The following is a 10,398-nucleotide window of genomic DNA, read 5'->3' as shown; positions in this document are numbered from 1 at the left end:
AGCATAAACTCCTCTGTCCTGAAGACTTCACTGTGTTGGAAAACTTCGACAAAACAATGACCTTCCATAAATATTAAATAAATATCTCCTAAAGCTTCACAATATCAATGATTATACAATTCTTTGTTAAATAAAAATGGCTTTTTATATGTGTTTATTATTAGCTTTAGATTATGTAGTGCGTCCGCCGTATACGTTGAATCCCTGTGAATGAGCTGTTTCTATAGGAATCATAACATATTAGAACAAGTGTATTAATATACACATAAAATTCTGTTACAGTCAGAAGTACTGTCAAAGATGCTGTTATAGAAACCTTATGATTTGAGAATTAAGTAATGCTGTGGTATAAAATTAAATATTAACACCTTGGAATTATATGATTCTAGCTGATTTTTTTTGTTTTGTTTTAAGACATTGAGCCTTAACACTTTAACCCTCAAGGAAGTCAAAGCAGATACTTTTAAACTTTGTGTTTTCATTCTTTTAGTTGATATTTTGGTGTAAAACCTCAACTGTGCTGCAAGTTTTAAAATTTTGTGATATATTTTTGCCATAATGCCCAGTACTTGAGAGAAAGGGATAAGCACATTAAGCCTCCTGATTTGTCATGATTTTAAAAGGAGGTTTCAGAATCAGTCACATGAGAGCCATGTGAAGTATTAGCAAGACCCAGCAGGGGTAGGAGGGAGCCATGTGACCTCCGCAAAGTCTGATTACAAGCATTTACAAAAGAGCCAGTTTATTTTCAACCACTTCACTAGATCTGTTTTTCTTTTCAACTGACTAATGACAACTGACAACTTACTACATGCTTAATGCTCTAAAGTTAAATGCCCTTATGTCTCATAAAACAGCAAAATCCTAAACATGGCCAACATGTCAAATGTATTGCTGTGTAATGGCTGTGTAAAACCTTTGTGAAAGGCTGTCATATACTGTCGTAGCACATATGATTTGCCCAGCTGCTAAAACAAATCCCAAATTATTTATTCATAGCCATCAAAGCAAGATAATCTACTCAAATATTTAATAGTATGTAATATTTTTGTCTCCAGCTCTTCTGTTGGCAGTGCTCTACCCAGGAGACGCTGCTGCGCCTACATCACAGTAGGAATGATCTGCATTTTCATCGGAATTGGACTAACAGTAAGTACTGATGCCAACCACAATATGCTTTATTATGTATATATATATATATATAATGCAAATGTGTTTATACTAAGAGCACAAGGGAAGATTAAACATGCCTGGTCACACAACCATTTTTATCATATTTTTATGAATTGCCATAGACTTTACTGTGACATTAGTATTGATGAAACATATGCAGGTTGAGAAATTTATTGTTTGGTCTTATAATAATGCTTAATACAAAAATCATTTAAATAGAGTCTTTTGCTCCCTTTGGTCGGTTAGGTAATATGTTGCTTTTTTGTTTGTTTGTTTTTGTTTTGTTTTGTTTTTTACTGACTCAATATTGAAGAAGTCATAAAATAAATATATAGTAAAATTTTACTAAAAAAAAAAAAAAAAAAGGGGGGGTGTCTAAGACTTTGGTACAGTACGGTATACCCAATGAAAAATATATTTACAATAAAAAAAATAAAAGTAGTATTTACTGACAAGACAGATAAAGGTTAAAGTCAGCTATCCTGAGACAGAGCCAATAAATTACCTCATGAACTGTATCTTATTCTATGTGTGCATGCATGCATGTGTGGTTTTTTCCTAGGTTGGAACCCAAGAGTTTGCCAGCAGGTACCATGCTACCTACGTGTCATGGGCCTTTGCGTATCTGCTCGGTCTTATCTGCCTGGTACGGGCCTGCTACTGGGGAACGATTAGAGTCAGCTATCCAGAGAACACCTTTGCATAGATGAAGTGTCCGTGATCATTCATTTAACCCTTTTAGGATTTAATTTTATCCTGATTTTAACAGGTGTACATTTGACTTGTCATTCTATGTAGGCGAGCTATAACCGAGGCTGGAAATTTACGCATTATATTCTGATCGATTGGGTGTAAAATATATTTATATGTAAATTGTCTGACTGATCAAATATTTAAAGTATGTGGAAATCAGCATTGGGAAATGATATTTTGATCATTTGGAAGAATTCAAGTTTGGTACGTATGCCTCATGGATTGTTGTAACTCCTACTGGATAGACTGTGCGTGTGCTGCGTTTTGTTAACGACTTGACCAAAATGAACAATTTGTCCATTGCACTACAGTTTTATGCAAATATCCTGTTCTTTTTGCTGCTAGTTGTCAGCTGTAAAAAAGCTGCAAGTTGTTAAGTATTAAAAGCTGCCCACTCTAAACAAGGTACTGTGTTACATTTATATAATCTTACATCTTACACGTGCCAACATTTGTGTTCATATCTCTTAGGGAAGAAAATTTATCTCTGCTCTTAAATCCATATTGTTGGAGCCGTACTGTGAGAGATTATTGCGGCTTTTCAGAGTAATTAAAAACGGCATGCTTACAAACGTCAAAGCTCATCATTTGACTCCAGTGAGATTTAAATGTTTTGCATGATATTAATTTGTACCACATATCTGTTTTTTTCATGTCAATGAAAGGTCACTGGGGAAGTGGTAGGCCCTACTGTCTAGCCTTCCTCTCTATATGTAGAATGGAAACGCCTCAGCTACCATGTTCACGCTAATATCACAGTAGTTCCCTAACTTTGGCAGAGCGACTGGGCACAACTATAGTTACTAATCCTGGTCTGAATGTGAAAAGCAAGTTTCTTTGTACATAGTTTATTCATCGCACCAAGACTAACTTAAGTTGGAGTATGGTTTGGGTCTTTTTGAAAATGGTAATTTATCAATAAAATAAAAAGAACTCCCATTCTGGCTGTGTCTTTTTTTTTTTTTTTTTTTTTTTTTTTTTTTTTTTTTTTCCCTCCCCCTCTTGCCCTTCACGATTAGCACTTGAAATGGATCAAAACAGACTGTATAAAATAAATATTACCCACTATAATTAAGAGAAAATATGTATCTTTTTTGATAAAGTGCAAATAAGAATAGTATTTTTTCTTAAATAATAGTATATTCTCTAAGGAATATGTGCCAAAAATTATTGCTATGAAATAATGCCTAAGCCATGCCTAAGAAATATTTTAAAAAAAGCAAGCAAATTGTAATTCTTTTATTATTTTTAATTTGCTTTCAGTCTCCAGGGTCTCTGAATGCTTTCAACCATACCCTGTTTCTCTGCGTATATATATAAAATGAAGGTTGTAAAACATCCTTTGTAAATCATACATTACAAAAAAAAAAAAAACCTTTCAACACAAAAAAAAAGTAGATTGTTGTGAAGGTAATGTATATTTTAAAAACTAAATTAATAAAAAAAAAAAAAAGCAGTTGCCAATATGATTAAGCACAATTTAGGGCCAAAAGTTGGAACAGTTGGAAATTTGCCAGGAATTGGACCCATGACTGCATTGTTTCCACACAGTGAGGAAAATGGTGAAGGAGGGAAAAATGGGCCCAAGGATGACCATTTTAGAATTGCATAGTTTAGCTGATTCTTGTGGTTGTCAGCTTTCAAATGCGAATGTTAATGCTCTACTTTCATAACAAGTCATCTTTGAAGTGTTGCAGTGTTCCTTCCTGAGAGCGTCTCACAAAATACAGCACCTGAACTTCATCAAGCTTCATTGAAACAGCTGGCATTGTGATGAGACCAAAATCAAACTTTTGGCAAAAGCAGACTGCGTACAAGGAAAAGCAGCTGATAAAAGGTATGTTTTGGGTTGGTTTATGGCTGATGGTTTGGGGCTCTTGTGAAGACTGACAGCATCATGAAGTCTGTTACAAGTTTAATTAGCCAAATACTGCACCAGTTTCAAGAAAAGGAAAGTACTATTAGATGATAAAATTGACTGATGATGTATCAGTAGGGCTGTAGTCAAGTCTGCCATTGTTAAGTCAAAGACTAATCCAAAACCAGGACTAGCCCAGACTCAGTCTTAAGGTATTCAAGGTCAAGGAGGCCAAATAAAAGTGAGACCAAGTCAAGATTAAGACTAAACTTTTTTCAAGACCAAGAAAGAAGGAATTATTTCAGATTATTTAATTATTTAAAGAAAAACAACAAACATTATTTTTACAAACTCATGGTCAAGACCAAGACTATATTCCGCATGACCCATGCCCAAGACCAAGACAAGTCCAAGTACAAATGCCAATAAGTCCAAGACCAGACTATAGTCCTACAGCCCTGCATATCAGTGTGAATAATTGAATTGTAAATAAAGTTTCAATAATCCTGAAAATAAAGTGTAGCATAAACATGTTTTCCTAATATGGGGCTCAAACCCACAATCCTGATATTACCAACTGTCCTGTTCTACCAACTGAGCTAGCCTAGCACCGAGACACAACTACAATCATTTCTTTAGTATTATTAACATACATTTTAACTAGGTCCTCTCCATGAAGTCATGGCATTTAGAGACAAATAAACTACTGCTGCACCACATTCAATCCTTTAGGATGTGTTACATGTAAATTACACAAGAAGGTAAATAGTGACCTGCCACAGTCTATGAAGTGTTTTACATCCCTGTCCAAACAGTTGATATGCTGTTCATCATGGCCGTTGTGTGCCTTGCACATTCACAGGGTGGCAGTGTTGCCTCATCAAAGATCAACACTTGTTAGTGATCTCATCCTTAAGAATGAACTGGTACTCAAAGGGCTGAAGAGCTCTACACATCCTGTGACTGAGACACAGGGCTCGATTTAAGGGGCGCATGCTAGAAACAACCCCTTTTCCCTCTCTTTTGGCTTAGGGCTATTACTGATTTTACAGACTAACCTGCACTGGATATATTGGGAGTCTTTCATTGGTAATGCAGTGAAGTGTTTTGTTATCAAACCTTTCTTCTTTTCCTTTTTCAAGAAAGTCCACAGGTCTTCTTGTCACTACAAATTATTTGTTTACCACTAACTCGAGTGATACCAGTGAAAGACGCAGAGGTGTGCATTGGGTCTGGGATCAAAAAAATCTTGGGAGCAGGCAATTTTTACTTGCAGGAGCAGGTGGTCAGATACAAGGATGTGGCAATGGGTAAGATTGGTCAAAATTTCTGCAGGAACAGGAAGGATTGGTCAAACTTTCTGTGGGAATGGGTGGGATTAGTCAAACTCTTTGTATTAGTGGGCGGGACTGGTCAAACCTTATGCGGGAGTCGGGAGGATTGCTCAAATTTTCAGCAGAAGCAAGCGGGATTAACTTTAGGTTTATAATATTGTCTTAATACTTAATCTGTGACATTAATTAAGATATAATATGGGAGTTTCCTGTGTAGCAAGATTGGATGTATTTTTATTCATATGTTTTTGTATGTATATATTGTATACAAATGTATGTAAATGTATACATTTTTAAACAATATGACCGATGCTGAGCCATATGTCTACATGTGAAGATGTAAAAGCCCAGAATTATGACACAACAGACATGGGGACTATAGCCTTATCTTTATTCACAATGGACAAACTACATAAAATACAGCAACTGTAGTGAATCTTTATACAGAAACTGCAGAGGGAAGAACTTGTGGTCATCAGGGTTGAAAAATTCACAAGTACTGCTACATAAGGAAGCACTGTAGTTATAGTGCTGACACTTACACAGCCTAGCTACAACCATACAGGACATTGCGGATCACACTCACTGTAGCACTGAGTCACAGATTAATGAGGTGCTGATCGGCAGTGAACGGCAGCACTGTGATCATTTTACTCTGATTAGATTTCAGCGCATTGACAGGCACTCTGTTTGAGACACACTGCAAGTTTTTGAACCCCTGGAGTTTTATTTCAGTTTAATCACTTTTATTGCACAGATAAAACAAAGTGATACAGAATAGCAATCAAACAAGGAAAGTTAAATCTTTATAGAACTTATTAACTGCTCGCTCTAAGATCATATTGGGACTATTAATGAGTGTTATTAGAGGGTAAAGCTGCTAAGCTTATAGATAAAAGACTCATTAACTATAAAACATAAATATGTGGCATGATACATGTGTCTATTTAGAGTAATAAAGGTTTTGGCCTTTTCAGTTAGAATAGACCTAGAATGTTCCAATAAAATTAAGTAATTTCTAACATTTTTAAATTCACAAAATTTTAATAATAAACATACCTTGTTTCACTTATATTTATTTTTTGGCTAGATTTTCTGATTTTTTTAATATTGAAAATAAGATAATTTAAATAAAAATTGTGCAGTATTCTGGTATTGTTGTGTGCTCTCAGTTTGTAATTTTTAAATCCCATTTTCTCCAATTTGTTCATTCTCTAATTTCTTAGCTAGCCCTCCTCTATCACACAACAGCTACCATCCAGGGAGAGTGAAGGCTAACACATGCTTCCTCTGAGATACATGAAGCCACCGTATCTTTTTGAGCTGCTGCTCATGCTATGTCACAACGCCACTGCACACACACTGAGAAAAATGATAACTGCCCTCTTCCACATACATGAGCTCATGGCCATGATTGGCTGGTGTCACTCTGATTGACAGAGGAGAGTAATGCAATTCATCCCACCCAGACAGCATGGCCAATTTTGCACAGTGATTTTTTGCAGCTGTAATGACCTTCAGAAAAGGTCAACAAAGTCATTGTTATGCTTCCATCTTATTTAACAGCCCTTATTTAACTTATTCCCTTAGTTTGTGAGAAACAGTAAGAAACAGGATTGACCAATCTGGATCATGCATTTTTCCAATTTCTCTTTGAAAGCTATCAAGGTGACAGTTTTGAAGGTATATTGCATGAGGAGAAAAAGAAGGGTAGATCTGGTTTTATGAGGAAAGACATTATCTTATTTAGCAGGTTAAAATATTAGCATGTCAGTTTAATTATTTTCAGCGGAACTGTCATAAAGGTATTTTTTTCCTATGCCTATTAACATTATTAACATGGCAAAATTGGTTGATGGCAGATCGTGCCTTGAATAATTAAATGACAAGTTCAGAATAGCACCACTTCTACTGCTGTCTGACATCCATGAGCATGAGCACATCATACTTATCAATTTAATTGTACAGAACCTGCAGTGATTTTAGTTAGCATATTTCCTCATTCCCCTCTGAAATTAATTCCTGACTACGCCACTGCAGCAAGGAATAAATCAAACAAAAATCTCACACAAACTTATTCCACATGTAAAAATAAGGTGGATAGAGAACCATCGATTTTGGTGACTAGGCCATTGCCTTTGAAATCTAGGATCGTACATATTTTAAAGAGCTAAAGATGAGGGAGCATGGATATTCAATGATTTTCACCACAACTTCACAGGAAGTGTTAACACAACACTGCTCCATCAGAGGACAGAGACATAGTAATGACAAACTAGGTTGCCTTTCGAACGTTAATTATTGCGGTTCTAATTGTTGTTCAGGACCCACCACGATGCTGGAGAAAGAAAAAAATACAAGTAAGCACATTAAGACCTATCAATTATACAAAAATCATCTCCTTCTTTTATGGCACAGTGACAAGTATGCTCACTGTACCTGGTACTAGCATAGTTGTCGTAATCTCTGGCGTCTCCAAGAAATCCACGTTGGCCCTCTGGAAGGTTTTGCTGTAGTTTGTCTGCAGATGACTACATACAGAAAACCCTACATAAGAGACACATACAGTACTATAGCCCTATAACACAATCACACACTCCACTGAACTTCTGTTTTCTGATTTCTGATTTCAAGAAGGAATTTGGAAAAATAAATAAATAAATAAAGATCAGGCATGCACATTAGGCATTGGCGGAAGTAAAATTAGGACTTACTTCTTCCACAAACTGGTGTGCTCCCAGAACTCATAGAGTATGAAGCGAGACTCATTAGCAATCCTCTGAACTGCAACACTGCCGACAAATGAGCAATCATTAACTATGTTTGTATAGCATTCCACTAAATTGTTTCTTTAATATATAAAAATATTCTCAAGGAATTTTCATTCATTCATCAAAACCATCAATAGGTGGACATGTTTTAGATGTTCTCCCTGCTCTATGGAGTCAAGTCGCCAGCTAATAGACATTCCTTCAATGACTTCACCTGTGTTTAATGAGTCACTTGTGTTAAAGCAGGAAATAGCACAATACTGCAGGACTGATTAAGGCACTCTGAATGTATTTTGAAGCGTGGGAGCTCAACAAAGTACAGTGAGACCAGATTAACAATGTAGTTCAAGCACTGTCCTCAAACATGATCTCAAATAGGACCTAGCAAACACCTGAGGTAGGCCCTGAGGAACCCTGTCAGCCATTCATCTCTCTGAGAATACAGCTAGCTGAAGATTAAATAGACCTCAGATATGAACTGAAGATCCAGTAGACCTCAGATATGTCTTATCTTTATTTTATTAAGGGGGCGTAAGGCACTGTATATGTTTAAATGCAAATTAAAATCAAACCAAATATGAATTATTTTGATGCCACTTAATGTGGTAAGATAACATTTCTGAACTGACTGTGAAACAGTCATTGTGAGCTATGGAGCCTGGAGTGGGACAAAAAACACAACAAGAAACACTCACTTATACACTACTCTGTATTTCTCCTAACCCCCACGCTCATGTGCACCAGCCTCTTCTGCTAATGGAAATTCACCAGCTGATGTCAAAATTTGGGAAAACCTTCAGATGAGAACACCTCCTGTGCCCTGTGAGCAAAATCAATCCCCATGGCTTAACATGCTGCATGCTGCATTTTATCTTGTCCCAGTTTCTTCACCACGATGTAACTGACACATGAACCTTCTTAACCTCTTTGATGCAAGCCCATGTGAAAAATTTGAAATTTATACTGCAATATTTATTGCAACCCAACACATCTTGAATGGTGCTTTGCCAAAGGAAACTTTTTTGACACTTGCGATATTTTTAAGCATTCAGATATGGCACAGGGGCGGAGATGGAGGTGTGTACTCACTGTAGGCTGCCTGTCTGGACGCTGGCACATTCAACGTACTGCCGCAGAGCCAAGCGGAACTCCTCCAGCTCGTCCTCCATCACGGACAGCTGCCTCTGCACTATCAGAATGTGCTAAAAAGAGAACCAACAGAGCTATATTCACGAGCCTTCATGTTCTAAACCCTCATCTCAGCACAGAACTTTTTTTTTAATATCATAACTTCTTTCTGTAAGAATTAAAGTAACACTTTATTTTAATGAACACATTCAGGGCTAATAAGGTCTTGTTTTTTTTTTCTTTCAATAAACCCTAAATTAGACACTTGGAAAAGGTTTATGCTCTATAAATTAGTCTTCATATACATAATTTGATCTGTGAAAATTACTAATAAATGCATTTTTACTTGCGATAACACACATTATATACTTTGTTATGCAAATTATGAAGCATGAATGAATAACTCATATTAGTGTATAACTGGGAACGTGTTATTTCTATACACTTAGGGAAAAAAAGTCATGTCGTGTTTGAAAATAAATGTAACGGTTACTTCACTCAATCATAAGAGTAGGCCTTGTCAATGGTGCATTCATCACTAAACAGTTAACAGAGCTAGATGCTTGAAGGAAAACATGTGACTTAGACAAGCGCTGCCAGATCAATATTCTTACATTGAGATGATTTGGTAGAATAGACAACAATCACTGATAGATATTGGACTTATGGGACCTAGAGCGAGGGAACAGACATGCAGTGTAGTGACAGCAGCTGGCAGACAGAATGGAGAATGAGAAAAGTGACTTTGGTAAACACCAAGAATGATGGTCACATATCGTCCTCAGATATATCCAATACCATGTGATGCTATGGGAACAAAAGGGAGTTGTAAGTACAGAAGCTCCAAGCAGAAGTAGAGTATCAGGATGAATCAGACAGGTTCTATTATACAAACACTGCTTATCAGTCTTCTATCTATGGGCTTAACTGCTTTACTCTCTGGTTGCACTCATTAGAATCTAAAAGCAGCTAGTCCTTAAAGGCAAAGATTTAGGTCTTTGATATATCTAATATGTTTTGTCTGTGGCACTAATAGTAATTAAACTTTAATGAAAATACACTACTCAGGTATTCAAAAACACATGACTATCAGTGTACAAAACATCATCACTGCTGTTCTTTTATATGCTTCTCTCTCACACTGTGGAAATCACTCTGCATAACATTAATGAGGCACCTGTGAGTTGCAGATAGCCAATTAAAGGGAGAAAGACAGAAAAAGCCACACTCACCACAGTCAGTGGTACGCACAGTGTAACATGTCACAAGACTTAACAGTGTATATATAGTGCTCATTTACAGATGGGTGAAAAATTAAATGGAAAAAAAAGGTGACTGATGAAGTAGGGTGGCATTTTGCTGTCATGGTTTGGCTCCACTC

The 10,398-nt window shown here is 36.4% G+C and overlaps 2 protein-coding genes across 2 annotated transcripts in view; one reads left to right on the top strand and one right to left on the bottom strand.

Moving 5' to 3' along the window:
* Window positions 1–2,865, top strand: part of pip4p2 (phosphatidylinositol-4,5-bisphosphate 4-phosphatase 2) — a 17,189-nt gene extending 14,324 nt beyond the window's left edge. The window contains exons 6-7 of the mRNA XM_053231559.1: window positions 1,059–1,149; window positions 1,736–2,865. Of these exons, the coding sequence (XP_053087534.1) occupies window positions 1,059–1,149; window positions 1,736–1,879 (235 nt within the window). The 3' untranslated portion in view covers window positions 1,880–2,865. The remainder of the gene's footprint in view (window positions 1–1,058; window positions 1,150–1,735) is intronic.
* Window positions 2,866–5,492: 2,627 nt separating this feature from the next.
* The window catches only part of necab1 (N-terminal EF-hand calcium binding protein 1), a 32,524-nt gene continuing 27,618 nt past the window's right edge, over window positions 5,493–10,398 (bottom strand). Inside the window, exons 10-13 of the mRNA XM_026942146.3 lie at window positions 8,979–9,091; window positions 7,833–7,910; window positions 7,558–7,649; window positions 5,493–7,456 (exon numbers count right to left, since the gene is read on the bottom strand). Coding sequence (XP_026797947.1) covers window positions 7,428–7,456; window positions 7,558–7,649; window positions 7,833–7,910; window positions 8,979–9,091 — 312 coding nt within the window. The 3' untranslated portion in view covers window positions 5,493–7,427. The remainder of the gene's footprint in view (window positions 7,457–7,557; window positions 7,650–7,832; window positions 7,911–8,978; window positions 9,092–10,398) is intronic.

Source organism: Pangasianodon hypophthalmus, chromosome 29, assembly GCF_027358585.1.
Source record: "Pangasianodon hypophthalmus isolate fPanHyp1 chromosome 29, fPanHyp1.pri, whole genome shotgun sequence".
Lineage (NCBI taxonomy): Eukaryota > Metazoa > Chordata > Actinopteri > Siluriformes > Pangasiidae > Pangasianodon > Pangasianodon hypophthalmus.
Note: the sequence above shows the minus strand (reverse complement) of the source record. Positions and strands in the feature narration are given on the sequence as shown.